At 41.6% G+C, this 19,840-nt stretch overlaps 1 protein-coding gene across 2 annotated transcripts in view; it reads left to right on the top strand.

Annotated features, from left to right (window-relative positions):
• SEC24A (SEC24 homolog A, COPII component) overlaps nt 1-19,840 on the top strand; it is a 129,931-nt gene that overhangs the window by 32,466 nt on the left and 77,625 nt on the right. For both annotated transcript variants that reach the window (XM_075856331.1, XM_075856330.1), the window contains exons 4-6: nt 10,197-10,274; nt 14,038-14,201; nt 19,047-19,231. In XM_075856331.1, the coding sequence (XP_075712446.1) occupies nt 10,197-10,274; nt 14,038-14,201; nt 19,047-19,231 (427 nt within the window). The remainder of the gene's footprint in view (nt 1-10,196; nt 10,275-14,037; nt 14,202-19,046; nt 19,232-19,840) is intronic.

Raw genomic sequence — 19,840 nt, 5'->3', positions numbered from 1 at the left:
TTTTTTTGCCAAAATTCATTAGTAATCATTTTTTTTCCTGTAACACAGAAGGTTTTACCAGAGAAATGCAACTCTATATTTATTGCCCAGATTCTGCAGTTTTTAGTAATATCCCACATGTGGCCCTAGTGCGCTACTAGACTGAAGCACAGGTCTCAGAAGCAAAGGAGCACCTAGAGGATTTTGGGGCCTCCTTTTTATTAGAAAATATTTTAGGCACCATGTCCGGTTAGAAAAGGTCTTGTGGTGCCAAAACATACGGAAAACCCTCAATAAGACACCATTTTGGAAACTACACCCCAAGGAATTAATCTAGGAGTATAGTGAGCATTTTGATCCCATAGTTTTTTTGCTAGCTTTCTTTGAATTAAGCCATAAAAATGAAAATCTACATTTTTCAAATAAAACCTAGAATGTTTTCATTTTTACAAGGGATAAAGGAGAAAAAGCATCACTTTTGTAAAGCAATTTCGCTAGAGTACGGTAATACCCCATATGTGGTCATAAACTGCTGTTTGGACACACTGCAGGGCTCAGAAAGGCAGGAGCGCTATGTGGCATGCAGTTCTTTATGATTTGATTTTTGGGCACCATGTTGCATTTGCAAGACCCTGAGGTGCCGGAGTACAGTGGAAGCCCCCAAGAAGTGACCAATTTTACAAACTACACCCCTCAAGGCATTTCTCATTTGCCTGGTCAAATGACAAAGCTCAGAATTGAAGAGCACCATGCGCGTGTGAGCCTATTTTGGTGATTTTCGCATCATTGGCCCAAAATTGTAGGGCTCTGAGGTCAAATAGTAAAACAAACCACCAGGTAGTGACCCCTATCTTGGAAACTACACCCTGTAGGGAATATTAAGGGGTGTAATGAGAATTTTGACCTCACGTGTTTTTTCATTAGAAATTAATGCTCATCTGATGGTTCAAAGTAAAAATTGCAATTTTACGCTGATAGACCTTTTAGTGCACAATATGTTGTGCCACTGAAAACAAACACCTCGTAAAATTTTAAGCCGGTCTCCCGGGTATGGCGATGCCATATATGGGGACGTAAACTGCTGTTTGGGCACACTGTAGGGCTCAGAAGAAAAGGAAGTCCCTTTGGCTTTTGCCATTTGGGGTTTTGTTGGTATTTGAGTTTATAATGTGGGGGCATATGTAATCTGTGCGGAGTACATCAGGGTATAATAAGCGGGTATAATAATGTGGTAAATAAATAATACTTCATAGATGTCTGGCCAGTTCCGCACTGATAAATGGTGACTAATCTTATCCGCTTTTGGAACATTGAACATTTTTCATCGCCGTATTCTGAGAGACTGAACTTTTTCATTTTTTCTCCACCGGAGCGGTGTAAGAGGTTTATTTGTTCGACAATCCGTCGTTTTCATTGGCACAGTTTTGGGGTACATGTGCTTTTTTTGTGTTTTTTTTTTTTTTTTTTTTTTAATCAATCACTTTTTATTCCATTTTTTGGTAAGCGAGGTGACCAAAAACCAACAATTCTGACAATGTTTTTTTTATAAAAAAATTTCTACTTCACAGACTAGGACGCCATCGTTAGGCACCGGTTGCCATAACAATGATCGGCAACCTTGCGATGTCGATCAGCTTCAAACCACTAAGATGCTGCCATCGCTTTTGATCGCGGCATCTAAAGGGTTAATGGCAGGCATCGGAGCTAGCTCCGTTTCCTGCCGTTACAGCACGGTGTCGGCTGTAACATACTGTGCAACGAACAGGCAACGAACAGGCAGAACAGCGACGCAATCCAAGATACTAGGGAGGCAATGTAATGTAAATTTGAAGCCACCGAGTAATATTTATTTAAAGAGGGTGGTAAAGAAAACTTGTAAACTATAAGTGAGAATGTAAAAGGAGTGAGGAAAATGATAAAAAACAAAAAGTGAAGTGACAAAAAAAAAAAAAAAAAGTGTAAAGCGGTAATATGTGCCAAACCATGTCTATTCTATATTAGTTGATACTTGCAAGTGTAGAGTCAGTGGCTTAAGCTCACTTCTTCCGGCAGAACTTCATATTCGCTCGCAGTTGTGCAGCAGCTGCGATAGGAAGCCAAGTCAAGTACTCACCACTTGTACGTGTGTGTGAGGCACCGTATCAATTCCAGGTACGCTGAGGCTTATAGTGCCACAGGCTGTTGGCACTGTAATTGTTGTTAGACATCTTAGGGTTCGACCACATGTAGCAGAATTGCTGCGTATTTTCCATCCAGAATTGCGGACGGAAAATACGTAGCAGAATACAGAAGCAGCAAAGTGGGTGAGATTTAACAAATTCCATCCCACATGCTGCGTAAAAATTCCATCCAGAAATTTACCTGATGTGCGTATTTTTCGTAACGCAGCATGTCAATTCCTGCTGTGGAAAGTGGACTGAATTGGAGGTGTCACCATCTCGCAGCATTGAAAAAAATGCAGCAAAATCGGCACCACATTCTGGAGTAAAAAAACGCAGGAAATGCTTTGGTTTTTCCGCAACGGAATGTCTCCTACATTTAGAGAAATTGCTGCAGAAAGTGACAAGCCCTTAGGCCGCATGCTCACGGCCGTGCCCATAATCACGGCCTGCGATTGAAAATTGTAGGACATGGTCCATATATCCTGGCACGGTTCTACGGCACGGACACCCTTCCGTAGTGATACGGAACGGTGTCCGTGGATAATAGAACCGGATGAGTCCGCAATTAGAGTTTTTTTCTGGTCGTGTGCATGGGGCCTTATAGATTTTAGGTGCGTGCGTGCGTGCGTTTCAACCAGTAGGATTTACTAAGTTGCATTTTGCTGTGCTGATATTTACTCCAGCTTATCCCCTGGGAAGGCCGCTTCCCTGGAGAACTCAATTATACTGCAGAAAATCTATGTGGGGGCTATAATTAGACCGGTACAAACTGGGTGCCTGAAATTATGTGTTCTAACTGAGCACCTGAAGACACTGCTGCAGCTTCTAGCAACTATCGCTATATGTGTCGTTCACTTATAATCTGAGCATTGTTTAGGTTGCCCCTTTAACGGTGCGATCCCATGCTGCAATTGCCGTATTTGGACGAAGCATCGCCCACATGCGATGACCAATGGCCACACTTGTGCAGGTAATACCACAGTGTTCGGCATCATGCACACAGCTGGCTGTTTCGCACACAATAAAACATGTATCCTAGTAGCTTCCATGAGCGGTCCGTTTTTTTTGCTGACCCTTACACTAGAAAGAGTAAGACAGCGCAAATACGGACAAGAATAGGCCCTGTTCTTTAATTTGCGGAATGGACACACGGATCCACGAAAAACAGATGTGTGCATGGCGCCTTAGAAATTAATTGTCCAGTATCCTATTTGCCATTGACCACCGCATGTTGGCGTGCTTTCATCCGGATACGACTGCCGCACTGTGGGTGCGCACCTGTAAAAATGTATTCAAAGATTTAGCAAAATATATTAAACAAGTATGCATGTGGACTTGTTGTTAGGCCTTCTTCACACGACGGTATAATACGTCCGTGCTATGTGTGTGTGATTTTCACGCACCTATGTTAATGAATGGGGCCGTTCAGACTGTCAGTGAATGTCACGCAGCGTATGTGTGCTGCGAGAAACTCATGACATGTCCTATATTTGCCCGTGTTTCGCGCTGCACGCACCCATTGAGGTCAATGGGTGCGTGCAAATCGCGCTCGGCACACGGAAGCACTTCCGGGTGATGCGCGCTCCAGTAGTAAAGGAAATTAATGAAAATCGAAAAGCACCACGTGCTTTTCTGTTTGTGAACCTAAAACCAGTGTCATCATGATGCTGACACACGGACCTTTTGGGCGCGCAAAACGCAGCGGTTTTTGCGCGCCCAAAACTGACATGTCCGTGTGAATAAGGCCTTATGGATGCTTAATTCCAAGTAGAAATCTGTGGCCCAGATGCTTTTAGGCTATAGGCCTATTTTCACTGGGCAATAATCGTTGTGGATCACACTTTTCTAAGCAATCATAACAAAACTATCGGTTTTCTTCAATCTTCATGGATTGTGTTACTGAAAAAAAGTTATCGGCAGCTCGAAAGGTAAATGTGACTTAACTAAAAATAGGCATTGGTATCTGGTACATAAGATGCCCAGAGCTGACGTGTTTCATCTTCACCGCAACAAGGATCATCCTGATATAAAAGTTCATCAGATGTTGGGGAATGACCTTTTAACCTGTTAGTGACCGCCCCATAGTGTTTTTACGGCGGCCACTAACGGGCTTTATTTCCGATGCAATAGCCTTTTTACGGCGCTGCATCGGAATAAGTAAACAGACCAGGGAGCTGTCAAATCTCCCTGCTCTCAGCTGCCAGAGGTAGCTCAGGGCTGGGGGCATCCCTCTCAAACGTGTGAGATCGATATTCGTATAGATCTCACCTGTTTAACCCCTCAAATACGGCGCTCAATAGCGAGCGCCGCATCGGAGTTGTTTTGGAGAGAGGGAGGGAGCTTCCTCTCATCCCACTGACACCCGGCGATAAGATCAGAGTTTCTGTGTCTCCGATGGCAGTCGCGGGCCTTATAAAGGCCCCCAGGTCTGCCTGTAGTAAATGCCTGCTAGGTCGTGCCTCTGGCATGACCTAGCAGATGCCTGTCTGTTTTACACGGACAGGCATAATACACTGCAATACAGAAGTATTGCAGTGTATTATAAATGCGATCAGAGGATCGCATAGTGAAGTCCCCTAGTGGGACTAGTAGAAAAGTTAAAAAAAAAGTTGGATAGAAAGTTTAAAAAAAAAAAAAAAAGGTTAAAATTAAAAATGAGAGACTCACTTTTTCCCCTTGCAAACTGCTTTTATTAAAAAATAAAGGAAAAAGGTTACATATGGTATCGCCGCGTCCGTAAAGACCCCAACTATAAACTTATTACATCATTTAACCCGCACGGTGAACGTCGTAAATAATAAAATAAAAAAACATGCAAAAATTGCTGTTTTCTTTGAATCCAGCCTTAAAAAAATAAAAAAGTTATAAAAACTGATCAAAAAGTCAAATCTACTTCAAAATGGTACCGATAAAAAGTCGTCCGGCAAAAAAGTGCCCCCCTCCAACTGCATCGGCGAAAAAATAAAGAACTTATGGCTCTTCAAATATAGAGACACAAAAACAAATAATTTTGAAAAAAATGTGTTTTCACTGTGTAAAAGTAGTAAAACATACAAAAACTATACAAATTTGGTATCGTTGCAATCGCAACAACCCGCTGAATAAAGTTTTTTTTTTTATACCACACGGTAAACGGTGTAAATTCAGGACGCAAAAAAGTGTGGCGAAATTGCATTTTTTTTTCTATTCCCCCACCCCCCCAAAAAAAGTTGCTAAATGTTAATCAATAAATTCTATGTACCCCAAAATGGTGCTATTAAAAATTACAACTTGTCCCGCAAAAAGCAAGACATTATAAAGCTAGGTCTACGCAAAAATAATGGCTTGATCATTAAGGTCTAAAATAGGCTGGTCATTAAGGGGTTAAACCAAAAAGTAATTTTATGTAAAAAAGCCTTATGTTGTCATTTGACATGTTTGATCATTTTTTTTTTTATGCAGGATTCACCGAAAACAGCAATTTTTGTTTTTTATGGCGTTCACCGTGCCAGTTAAATAATGTAATAACTTTATAGTTGGGATCGTTATGGACATGGCGATGCCAAATATGTGTAACTTGTTTGCTTTTTTTTTTTCAATAATAAAGCATTTTGTAAGGGGGAAAAAATGTTTTCAATTTTTTTTTCACTTTTTTTAAATAAATTTTATTAAGCTTTTTTTTTGAAACTTTTTTACTAGTCCCACCAGGGGACTTCACTATGTGATCCTCCGATCGCATTTATAATACTGGAATACTTTTGTATTGCAGTGTATTAGTAATAAACCTACAAGAAACCTCAAAAAAGGGAGAGAAGGGGGGTCCCCAACAAACTACAGAAACAACTTAAAGCACAAAAGCACAGGGGACATAACACCCCAATAGAATATACAAATACATCACTACCACGTATCGTTAAAAGAAATCTTTATTAATGAACAACAATTCATGGTATCACAAAAATATGAATAAATAGATTTAAATAAAGCGGGTCATACACTGAGAGCCGCACCAGCGAGGTATAGATGTCAACATACCATGAGGTAAACAGAGACAACCCATCTCAAAACAAACGTCCCATACCTGTCACACCATATGTACAAAGGATATATAGCAATAGCCAAAAGGCAAATAAATGCAGGACTGCTGGGTATAACTAGTGGATTCTGACTGGTGAAAAATATGTGTGGTAGAGATACGCTACAACAATACCAATACATATGCAATGAAACAAATACATGCATCACCAGGGATATAAATACAAAGGCATACCTAGAGACATGGTGATGGCAGGGGACGTGGAGAGATGTGGCACAAAAAACGCCTCGATGCGCGTTTCGTCCTAGACCGGCTTCGTCAGAGGCACGGCGCGTCGTCAACTACCTTTCTATTCACACGACCGGGTCCGAGGTGTCGGCAGATTCAAAACGGCCGCTTTTGGTCCATTTTTCTCAGCCGTTTTGCATCCAATTTGTTATGTTTCCGTTCCGTGCCGTGTTTCCATTTTTAACGGACGACTTGGACCTGTTTTGCACCAGTTTTTTTCCCCTGTCAATTTTAAAAACGGATGAATTTCATTTGTAATTTTATTGCCACACACTCCCCTCTGTAGATAATGCCACACAGCCCCCTGTAGATACTGTCACAGGTCCCCCTATAGATAATGCCACACACTGCCCCTTTAGATAATGCCACACGGTCTCCTGTAGATAATGCCACACGCTGCCTTCTGTAGATAATGTCACACACGTCAGGGTCTTCTCCTGGAGCGGAATCACTGACCAATCGGCCGCTGTTGCCAGGGATTCTGCTACAGGAGTAGGGGACCGCTCCAGGAGAAGTCCCTGACTTCACTGTCCATTTATGGACAGTGACGTCTTGGACTTTTCCTGGCACGGAATCACCAGCCACAGCTGTCAGGGACGGCTGTGGTCGGGGATTCCGCTTTAGGAGCAGTCCATGGCATCACTGTGCAAATATGGACAGTGAAGTCAGGGACTTCTCCTGGAGCGGAATCCCCGTCCACAGCATCGGCAACGCTGTGGCTGGGGATTAGGAATTCTGCTCCTGCAGGGAGCAAAAAAATCTCTCCCTTCTCCTCGCATGCACTTCGCACTGTGTGGAGGAGTATAGAGCGAGCGACAGAAAGCACTGCCGTCACTCAGATCACATCCAAGTGACAGCTGTGCTTTACACGGCCCCATAGACTTCTATGGAAGCCGTGCGGCCAGGAGAACGGGCCAAAATAGGGCATGCTCCACTTTTTAGACGGCCCGGTAATGTTCAAAAAACGTCCGTCACCCGGCTGAGATCCCCTGTCGTGTGAATAGGGCTCAGCAGTGCGGGAGCTCCAAGAGTGAAGAAGGAGGAGAGGGCGTGTACCATGATTGGTGACGCTCCGGTCTTTGCTCAGCCAGCACTTCCGACTGAACAGAGGCACGGCTCGTCAACTACGTCTGCAGGCAGTGGGACCAGAGGCGGAGCTCTGGAGAGCTAATGAAACATCCGCCCAGCCCACTGCCTGTAAATGTAGTTGATGGAGCGCCATGCTTTTGTTCAGCCGGAAGCGCTGGCTGTGCAAAGACGGTCACCAGAAAATAAAATTTTTACGTGACCGCAAATAAGTAGGTAACGCTGCCATATATAAACAAACATTATATTAGAAAAGTAATTGTAAATGTCGCATTAGGTTAAAATAAAAATAAAATGTATTCCTGGCCAACCCCTTTAGGCTATGGCAGAGATTTCTATCAGTCAGAAATAGCATTTCCATGTGCTGATTGTCACCGTGACTGATCTTTTCTAACTAGTTCCACGAAAGATCTGTCGAATTAACACACCCATATATATATATATATATATATATATATATATATATATATAGTGTGTATGCACGTAATGCACACGTGCCAGTGGTGATAGTGTGTGGTTTGTATGCGCCATAGTGGTAAATTTTAATTTACTGTATTTTTCAGACCATAAGACACACCCAGGTTTTAGACGACAGAAAATAGGAAAAAATTTCATATCTTACTACTTTTACAAAGAAAAAAACTATTGGTTAAAAACATTTTTGTTCAGTTTCACCACATTCTGAAAGCCATAACTTATATTTTTCCATCATTTGAGCGGTGTGAGGGCTTAATTTTTGCGGGACGAGCTGTAGTTTTTATTAGCACCATTTTTTTGGTACATACGAGTTTTTTATCATTTTTTATTTAATTTTTTTTTAGCGCTATGGTGACCAAAAGACAAGGATTCTGAGGTTTTAAATTTATTTTATTTACGCCGTGCACTGTGTGAGTTAAATAATGCTATATTGTAATAGTTTCGGACTTTTAAGGACGCAGCGATACCAATTTTTAAATTGCAGTTACGGAAACTGCGCAGCTCAGCGAGTTACGCTGTTTCCGTAACTCGACCATGTAACCAGGTAGTGACCGTAAGACAGCGGAGCCGGGTAGGATAGAACGGGGTTTAGGGTGCCCTGTTCCAGAGATAGATGCGGGTCCGCATCTATCTGACATTTATGACATATCCTGTGGATATTCCAAAAAATACAATATTTGAAGCCGCACAAATCCCGTTCTCAGGAGCGGTGTCATGCATAAGATCAGACAAACCCAGTCTGACGTAATGTAATCTTCAGAAAAAGCGTGGTGAACAGCAGCACACGTCTCCCCAGTTTCAATCAATATGTTCTTTTATTGGTCAAAAATCAAGACCCTCCACTTGTCACGGGTCGAAACGTTGTAATTTTTTTACTGGATGTTTGACCAATAAAAGAACATATTGATTGAAACTTGGGAGACGTGTGCTGCTGTTCACCACACTTTTTCTGAAGATATCCTGTGGATATGTCCTAAATGTCCTTCATGGGAAAACCACTATAAATGCCACGGTCGCTATTGACCACGGCATTTAACTAGTTAATCGGCTAGGAACAGCGACATCGCTACATACATCATCCCACTCCCCGCTCCATGATGGCACATCACAGGTCGGGAAGGGGTTAAGTAAGGAGCGGTCAGGGGGACCGGCACTGATTTATTCTTTCTAAAAACTGCGTCTTATAGTCCGAAAAATACGGTACATGCAATTTTTTTCTTTAAAATAAAAAAGGCGATTGTGAGTGTAAATGCATACATTTAATTTTTTTTATAACTGATGTATTATTTGTATTGGAAACAAATTTAGATTTTTGTAGTATAGCAGCTGTCTGGTGTGCAAGTGAAATGTGCTGGTGATGACCAGATGTTGAATGGCCACTATTTCAAAGTATGAACGTAAATGTACGTTTGTTTTTGGGGCTTTAAAAAAAAAAAAAAAAAAAAAATATATATATATATATATATATATATATATATATATATATATATATATATATATATTCGTGCTTGTAACCAATTTGCATTATTTTGTCACAGCTGTAAATGCCTGGCTGTGGCTATTGTAATGGATATATTAACTTTTTGGGATTTTTAAAAATCCTTTTTGTATTGAACTTTTCACAAACTTTTATATTCACCCAAAACTTCCTATTCCTGCTTTATTGGTCCTTTTTTTTTTTTTTCTTTTTTGAAGATCTGAGTATAATAAAAGTTGTGTGGACTTCAGACACCTTTTGTGGTGTGTGTGCTTGGGATAGCTGATTAATCACACACTTGGACTAGCAGGTGCCGTAAAGTTGCATGGAGGTGGCCATGGCTGTAAACTAGCAGGTAGCACTGTTACATTACTTAACGTCGTCGTCTTTCAAGGCATCTTCGCTCTATTTCAGATGGAATAAAATGTTCACATTTGCGTCTGAGGCTCCGGCGCATATTCTGCTAGAATAGACTGGAAAACTAGCGCTGCATGCTATTTTTCCTGTTAAAACAACAGACCGCATTGTAAGTCAGCGGAGTCCGACAGACGCCTGTGGTATCCGTTACGAGACTGACCCAGGAATGTATTGCGGTTGCTGTTCACACAAGTGCGAACAGAGCCTAAGTCAAAAAGAACACCTTATTGGCATACAGCTGTAGACCTTTTTTCTCTAATATGAAATATTTCTGTTTCTGTTTGTGTTTTGTCAGGTGTTGCACAGCTCCCAACCAGTGACGGCACTTCAGTTCAGAACAGCTACGACACGATAGAAGGTGGTGGATTCATGGGTACGTTCCTACCATTTCTCTACGGATTCCTTCTATCTTTACAGCATGTGTAGGTGGTTAGGCTCTATTTACATCTGCGTCTGAGGCACCATTAAGAGCCTTGGTTGGAAATTCTGGCTTTGATGGAAAAAATATTGCTGCGTGGACACTTCTGTGGAACCCGACAGACCTCATTTTAAGTCAATCGGGTCTGTTGAGCGCCGCTGATGTTCGTTTTTACAGTGACAATACAGTACTTAAAATAATATTTTGAATAATTTTAAATAGTTAAATATCTTTGGACATTGAGTTTTTGGCTCTGTTCCCACTGGAGTATATTTGTTCCTAAAATGTCAACGATTAATCCATTCCATACACATACATGGGGTTGTTTCTGCAGCATGTGCATTGAGTTTTGTAAGCTCCATTCATATGAGTAGGACAGCCACCGAGATTCCTACAATAAATCTGCCATGTGCCATCTACACTTATAGAATCCATAATGGATATGAAACATGTGGTCCGTTTTCTTTTCTCCATTGATAGCATGCTATGCTATTCTGGAACATCAGAAATGAACATGGACTCCAGGTAAAGAACTAGCACAAGTGTGAACAGAGCCTTACAGGGTAAAGTGCTTTAAAGGGGATTTTCCCAATTTTTTCTATTCTTCCATATTTGTCACACTTGAATGTTTCAAGATGCTGTGGAAAGATCTTAAACTGGTAGTTCATGCTCAAACCCTCCAATGTGGCGAATTAAGACCGTTCTGCAAAGAAGAGTGGGCCAAAGTTCCTCCACAGCGATGTAAAAGACTCTTTACAAGTTATCGCAAGCGCTGTATTGGAGTTGTTGTTCCACCCACTAGCCAGATGTTAGGTTTAGGGGGTCAATTACTTTTTCACATGGGTGATCTAGGTTTTGAATAAATCTTTATCTCCGGAAATAGAATGATCATTTAAAAGCTGCATTCTTGCTTACTCGTGTTGTCTTTATCTTAAGGGGGTTGTCCAGGAAAAAAAAAAAATCTAAAAAGTATGCTCCAGCCTTGGTTTGCCTTCCCTAATACCCCCTACAAAACTTCTAACCAGTTTCTGTTTGATCTCCATCGTCAAAGCTGCTCTTTCCGTTTGTTTACATCCCTTGCTTCTGGTCCTGGCTTTTTCCTGTCTTGTAACCCACCATACCCATGATCCCCTGCTTCATCTGAGGAAACAGCTTGCATCCCCCCTTCCTCCAAAGCATCTCCGCTATTTGCATACTGCCACGCCTCTTTATGTTCACAGGGTCATTCCCTGCTATAATTCCAGGCAGCTCCCTCCCTGCACGCAGTCTTACACACTAATAATCATCGTTATCCTTTGTGCCTCCATCTATCCCTGATCTAAGTATAGCCACCCATCTCTATGGGCATGCCCGTGCCGTTATTACGGCCTGAAATAGGACATGTTCCATATTTTTCAACGGCACGGGCACCTTCCGGTAATCAAACGGTAAGGTACCCGTGGCCAATAGAGGTCTATGGGCCCGTAATTACGGGCATTTTTACGTTCGTGTGCATGAGGCCTAACAATCCGCTGTAATCTGTGGAGAAGCTTGGCAGTAAAGCCGGGAAAACACGCACGCTTGTGTGATCCTGCCTTGGATCAATGGTTTGTCTCTTTATTACAAGATAGGACCTTTAGAGCAATGCTGTTTGTAACTGCTTCCCACTTTGGCCAAGAGATTTGGATATTGAACAGGGGACCCCCTCCATTTACTCATACACATAATTGAAAATATTTTTTACTAAACCCCTTTAAGGGTGAGTTCACACAGTTTTTTGCAGGAGGTCAATGGGAGGTCAGAGATGTAAATGCCCAAAGATAGGGCATGTCCCATCTTTTTCCCGCGAGCTGGTTTTTCCGCTCGCGGGGGGAAAAAAAGCCTCCGCCTCCCATTGAAATCAATGGGAGGCATTTTCGGCCGTTTTTTGGCGCATTTTGCGGCGCGGTTTCTGCATCAAAAAACTCAGTGTGAACTCCCCCTAAGGCTGTTTGTTCTCCTGTCTGTCATTATTTTTCAAAATTGGACACATATTCTTTTTCAACCTACTCCTAGGGCTGTGATCCTACACTGTGCTGCACAATAGAAAAGCACAGCATAAGGACAGTACATGCAAGTACCTGCTAGGGATGTGGCGTGTACGTCCTGGGATAAATGTAGCCCTGGTTGGAAAATTAGGCATTAGAAGAGATCATTGTCTTTGTCCACTAACCCCTTCACACCCTGGAATAGTATTTTGTGGGTTGTTTCCCATGAACTGCCATACTATTACGGCACAGTGACTGTTCTGGTGCTAGCTGTAAGTTACATCTGACACCCTGCTCTAATAGAGAACTCTGGTTTTGGGTGTTTAATACCTTAGGTGCCATAAGTCGATAGTGACCGCGGCACCTAAGGTATTTTTTGTTCTTTTTTTTTTTTTACCCCGTTGGTGCCCCACACGATGCGATTTGATCGATGGGTTGTCATGAAAACATTGCGCCTGACAAGGCCCCCAGGTTTCCCAAGTGTATGGGCCTGTTAGGCGTATTTCAATGTATTATAGAAGCGATCAAAATATTCCACGATTTTAAATACAATTTTTATTTTCTCCTTTTATAAAAGTTAATCAAAATAGTAAAAAAAACTAAAGTTATAGCATTTGGAATGCGGTGATGAAAACAATGAAAAAATTAGCTGCGTCCTTAAAGAGGCTCTGTCACCACATTATAAGTGCCCGATTTCCTACATAAGGAGATCGGTGCTATAATGTAGGTGACAGTAATGCTTTTTGCTGTTTTCACCACTTTATTAGCGATTTTAGATTTATGCTAATGAGTTGCTTAATGCCCAAGTGGGCCTCTTTTCACTTTAGACCAAGTGGGCGTTGTACAGGAGTGTATGACGCTGACCAATCAGCATCATGCACTCCTCTCTATTCATTTAGGCAGCGCATAGGGATCCTTTTAGATCGCTATGTGCTGTCTTATACGGACACATTAACAATACTGAAGTGTTTAGACAGTGAATAGACATTCCCCGGGATGTCTATTCACAATCTCTGCACTTCATTACTCTGTCTATGGTAGTTACAGCAGAGGACGCGTAATCTCGCGAGATTACGCTGTAAATTACAGGTTACAACGAGATTACGCTTCCTCTGCTGTAACTACCACAGACAGAGTAACGAAGTGCAGAGATTGTGAATAGACATCCCGGGGAATGTCTATTCACTGTCTAAACACTTCAGTATTGTTAATGTGTCCGTATAAGACAGCACATAGCGATCTAAAAGGATCCCTATGCGCTGCCTAAATGAATAGAGAGGAGTGCATGATGCTGATTGGTCCACGTCATACACTCCTGTACAACGCCCACTTGGTCTAAAGTGAAAAGAGGCCCACTTGGGCATTAAGCAATTCATTAGCATAAATCTAAAATCGCTAATAAAGTGGTGAAAACAGATTTGTTTTTTAAAAATAAAAAGCATTACGGTCACTTACATTACAGCGCCGATGTCCTTATGTAGTAGATAGGGCACTTCTAATGTGGTAACAGAGCCTCTTTAAGACCAGAATACTTTTTTTTTTTTTGCCTTGAGGGGTTACATTTTCTTACTTGCTACCATTTAGCTATGTATGTTTATTGATATGCTGCTTGTCCCATGCTGTGCAAATTAGAAGAAGAGTTGTAATACAAAGATTTGTGTTTTTTTGTTTTGTTTGTTTAATATATATTTCGTTGCTTTTTCTTACTATAGGAATGGTTCAACCTGTGCAGCCTGCACCACCTCAGAATCCTAAAATAACAAGGAATGCATACCCATCATTACCACCTGGTTACCAGAATGTCTTTCCAGCAGGGGGCCCAGGATTAACACCCACCAGCCAGCAGTACCCTAACAGACCACAACCTCTATCACAGGTAGAGCGTACGCCTGTTTCCTGGCAGGCTGGTGTTATTGTTTTAGAGTGCCTCTTGGATATCAAACCTTTATCAACTAAACTATCACCACTGAATATATCATAGTTTGCTATAAATCGACCATTTTATAAATATATAATTGTTTCTAGACGGAGACCAGTGCCAATCAAGCAAAATGTAGTGTAATCCATTCTACCACAATATAAGGTTAATTATTAGCCATCACATTGTGCTACAGGTATAAACCCACTTACAAAGTATGGACCGTGCATCATATATCTAACATTTTGGACAGAGTGAGAAAAAAATGTATGACCTCAAAAGATCATCTTTGTGCAGCCGTTCTGGGAAGGACGTGTCTGTGGTACTTCAAGAGACGCTGACTGATAAGAATCTCCTTTAAAAAGTGCCCGCGCACGATTCCTTTAACCCCTTCCCGCTCCTGGACGTACTATTAGGTCATGGCAGCTGTATCGTTCGCGCTCCATGACCTAATAGTACGTCTCGGGAGTAACGGCCGTTTCGGCCGTCCTCCCGACACATACAGGAGCTGTGACAGCTGCTGTCTTGTTCAGCAGCTGTCACAGCTCCTACAGCGGGGACCGATCGCTGTGTCCCCGCTGATTAACCCCTTAAAAGCCGCGTTCTATAGAGATCACGGCTTTTTAGGGGTTAAGCTGCCATCGCCGGCCTGCTACACAATAGCGGCCGTCGATGGTGACTATGGCAACCGGACACCAAACAATGGCGTCCGGCTATGCCTTAGACGGAAGCCTAGTGGGTCCTGACAACGTCAGGACCCACTATGCTTGCTGTCAGTGAGTAGCTGACAGTTCTAATACACTGCACTACGCATGTAGTGCAGTGTATTAGAATTGCGATCAGGGCCTCCTGCCCTCAAGTCCCCTAGTGGGACAAAGTAATAAAGTTAAAAAAATGTTAAAAAAAGATGTGTAAAAATAAGAAAATAAAAGTTTACCTTATCAGTCATTTATTATTAATAAAAATATATAAACAAATAAACTATACACAATTGGTATCGCCGTGTCCGTAACGGCCTGAACTACAAAATTATTTCATTATTTATCCCGCACGGTGAACGCCGTAAAAAAAAAATTATAATAAACCGTACCACAATCACAATTGTTTGGTCACTTCACCTCCCAAAAAATGTAATAAAAAGATCAAAAAGTCGCATGTACCGAAAAATGGTGCTGATCGAAACTACAGTTCGTTACGCAACAAAAAAGTCCTCGCACGGCTTTATTGATTGAAAAATAAAAAAGTTCTGGCTCTTAGAATAAGGTAACACAAAAAGTGAATGAATTTTTACAAAACTTATTTTATTGTGCAAACGCCATAAGACATTAAAAAAACTATAAACATCTGGTATCGCCGTAATCGTATCGCCCCGCAGAATAAAGTGAATGTCATTTATAGCGCACGGTGAACGCTGTAAAAAAAAAAAAACAATAGTAGAATTGCTGTTTTTTAGTCACCACACCACCTAAAAATAGAATAAAAACTGATCAAAAAGCCGCATGCACCCCAAGAAAACTACAATGGATTCCTCAAGGGGTCTAGTTTCAAAATTGGGGTCACTTTTGGGGGGTTTCCAATGTTTTGGCACCACAAGACCTCTTCAAACCGGACATGGTGCCTAATAAAAAGGAGGCCTCAAAATCCACTAGGTGCTCCTTTGCTTCGGAGGCCGGTGCTTCAGTCCATTATCACACTAGGGCCCCATGTGGGATATTTCTCAAAACTGCAGAATCTGGGCAATAAGTATTGAGTTGCGTTTCTCTGATAAATCCTTTTGTGTTATAAAAAAAATGGTATAAAGAGGATTTTCTGACAAAAAAAAAAAAGGAAATTTCACCTCTACTTTGCGCTAAATTTCTGTGAAACACCTAAAGGGTTCATAAACTTTCTAAATGCTATTGTGAATACTTTGAGGGGTCTAGTTTCTAAAATGGGGTGTTTGATAGGGGTTTCTAATATATGGGCCCCTCAAAGCAACTTCTGAACTGTAACCTAAAAAAATAAATAAATGAGGCAATACTTCGCTTCTTACATTATACTGATAATGAGCCGTGCCCACACCGAGATGACCCCAGTTTTGACCGTTTGTATAAACGGAGACCCCTATTAGACCGTTTCAGTGCCCGGTTTTCCCAAGCATACACCCCCGAGAAGTGTATTTCTATTGATGTGTCCCTGGTACATTTTAAAGGGAGGGTTCAATTCCGCGAGTACCTGCCGGGTAAGAGGGCAAGGTATGGCGTGAAGATGTATAAGCTGTGCGAGAGGGCATCAGGGTATACCTACAGATTTAGGATATATGAAGGGAAGGCCACCCCCAAACCAGACTTCATCCTGGACTACAATAGGTACATGGGAGGGATGGACTTGCCAGATCAAGTCCTGAAGCCCTACAGCGCCATGCGGTGTGGTATAAGAAGCTAGCCGGGCACATCATACAGATGACATTGTACAATGTGTACGTGATATGTCGATGTGCAGGCCAGACGGGAACTTTCCTGGAATTTCAAGAGGTGATTATCAAGAACCTAATCTTTAGGGACCAAGAAGGGGGGGCACCCAGTACTTCTGGAAGCGGGGCCAAATGCATCATACCAGGGTGGCAACACTTTCCAGGAGAAGTTCCCCAAACTGGCAAGAAGGGAAAAAGTCAAAAGAGGTGCAAAGTCTGCTATAAGAGGGCGATAAGGGATGACACAATATATTAATGTGACACGTGTCCCGAATAACCAGAGCTCTGTATGAAAGAGTGTTTTAAGATGTATCATACAGTCCTTGATTTTTAATCTACCCCAGTTTTGCTTACCCTGATGCACTCCGCACAGCTTATCCCCCCTCGTCTTTCCCCTCTGGGCCCTGCTGTGTGCCCAGGTAGCTGATAACAGCCACATGTAGGGTATTGCCGTACCCAGGAGAACCCACATTACAATTTATGTGGTGTAGGTCTCCAGTCAAAATGCTCACTACACCTTTAGATGAATGCCTTAAGGGTGTAGTTTTTAAAACGGGGTCACTTCTTGCGGGTTTCAACTGTACTGGTACTTCAGGTGCTTCTGCATACATGACTTTGCAATAGAAAATACCCAGTAGGCCAAATGGTGGTCTTTTCCTTCTGAGCCCTGCCGTGTGCCCAAACGGCAGTTTATCACCACAAATGGGGTATTGCCACACTAAGGACAAATTGGGCAACAAAATGGGGTATTTTGTTCCCTGTGAAAAGAAGAAATTTTGATCACAAATGGCATTTTATTGGAAAAAATTGTTTTTTTCATTTCACAGCCCAATTCAAATACGTGCTGTGAAAAAAATGTGTGGTCAAAATGGTAACAACAACCATAAATGAATTCCTTGAGGGGTGTAGTTTCCAAAATGGGGTCACTATTGGGGGATTCCTACTGTTTTGGCACCTCAACACCTCTTCAAACCTGGCATGCTGCCTAAAATATATTCTAATAAAAAAGAGGCCTCAAAATGCACTAGGTGCTTCTTTGCTTCTAGGGCTTGTGTTTTAGTCCACGAGCGCACTAGAGCCACATGTGGGACATTTCTAAAAACAGCAGATCTGGACAATACATATTTAGTAGTGTTTCTCTGGTAAAACCTTCTGTGTTACACTAAAAATTTTTAATAAAATTTAAATTCAGCAAGAAAAATGAAATTTGCAAATTTCACCTCCACTTTGCTTTAATTCCTGTGAAATGCCTGAAGGGTTAAAAAACTTTCTAAATGCTGTTTTGAATACTTTGAGGGGTCTAGTTTTTAAAATAGGGTGTTTTATCAGGGTTTCTAATACATAGGCCCCTCAAAGCCACTTCAGAACTCAAGAGGTACCTTAAAAAAAAGGCTTTTGAAATTTTCTTAAAAATATGAGAAATTGCTGTTTATGTTCTAAGCCTTGTAACGTCCAAGAAAAATAAAAGAATGTTAAAAAAACGATGCCAATCTAAAGTAGACATATGGGAAATGTGAACTAGTAACTATTTTGGGTGGTATAACCGTCTGTTTTACAAGCAGATGCATTTAAATTCAGAAAACTGCTATTTTTTCAAAATTTTCTCTAAATTTTGCAATTTTTCACCAATAAACACTGAATATATCGACCAAATTTTAACACGAACATGAAGCCCAATGTGTCACGAGAAAACAATCTCAGAATCGCTTGGATAGGTTTAAGCATCCCGACGTTATTACCACATAAAGTGAAATATGTCAGATTTGAAAAATGGGCTCTGAGCCTTAAGGCCCAAACTAGGCTGCGTCCTTAAGGGGTTAATGATAAATAAGGAAAGGCATATTAACTCCGCACTTCAGGGTATTTTAGCACAATTAGATCTTGATCAGTGATATTCTAACATATAAACCCACATGCTTCTAATAAATGCAAAGTGGCCTATTCCAATGACCGGTGCTATAAACTGCGGAATTTTCAAATCTGCAAGATCCAACCGATGGAGCAGAAAATAACTTGTCACATATGTACTTTCCCTCTGTGAGCCCTATTGGACTTGTATCATAGCTGAGGGGGCTGATGTGATGCACGTCCCCGCAGCACTATGGCTCACTTCTGTCTTCCAAGATTTAGAAAGTTCAGCTTGGATAGGGCCTCATACAGGTTCTCTTTAAACTGGTTCTTCACGTTCGACAAGTTTTTTAAAAATGCATTACTTACTATTGTTTCTGTAGTTCATTAAATTAAAATCTGTAAGAAAAAAATACAAATGTCGTTTTATGGCTTCTGTTTTCTGACTATATCCCCTTTATCTACAGTAGTGTATCCTTCTTTTGTTTTGTTTTCCCCTCTAGCCCAACTTTGGAGTGAACAATTTGGTGTCATCAGTAGGAGGTTTGAGTATTCATCAAGCTCAGCAGCTGGACGAGCTTCGAGGTGTGAATCTTCTCCAAGAGAGGAACATACTACCACCAACTTCCCTCAAGGCTCCTACACCCTGTCTGCAGGAAGAGCTCCAGAAACTGAATTGTAACCCAGAGTATGTTTTTTTTTTTTTTTTTCTCCTACATTACTTTTTTTTGGGTTATTAACCGTTAAGCGACACCCGTCTACAGTTATGTCAGATGTGCCCTACCCAAAGATGGTGAGGGCTCAGGCGCTGTTCCCATGCCATATGCTTTGGGTGTCGGCTCTCATGCATTGAGGGCCTGCAACCCTCTGTCCCCAGATCCCCCCCCCCCCCCCTCCCGCAATAAAATCGCTGGGTACCAATCGGTTGCTGTCATGCTGATAACTACAGTGTAATACTTTTTTCAAAAATTGAGATTATTTGCAAAGTTACATACATAGTTACGTCATTTGTACAGTTGAAAAAAGACAAGTCCTTCAAGTTCAACCAAGGGATCGGAAAAAGGGAAGGGACAAAACAAGAATTCTACACATTCACATAGGAGCTGATATTTTTTTTTGGATTCTAGGAAATTATCCAACCCTTTTTTAAAACCATCTACCGATCCTGCTGTGACGGCTCCTGCGGTCGGCTTTTCCATAGATTCACAGTTCTCACAGTAAAGGAGTCTTGTCGCCTCTGGAAATTTCACTTTTTTTTTTTCCCAGACGGAGGGAGTGCCTCCTTGTCTTTTGAGGG

This window comes from Rhinoderma darwinii, chromosome 3 (assembly GCF_050947455.1).
Source record: "Rhinoderma darwinii isolate aRhiDar2 chromosome 3, aRhiDar2.hap1, whole genome shotgun sequence".
In the NCBI taxonomy this organism is placed as follows: Eukaryota; Metazoa; Chordata; class Amphibia; order Anura; family Rhinodermatidae; genus Rhinoderma; species Rhinoderma darwinii.
Note: the sequence above shows the minus strand (reverse complement) of the source record. Positions and strands in the feature narration are given on the sequence as shown.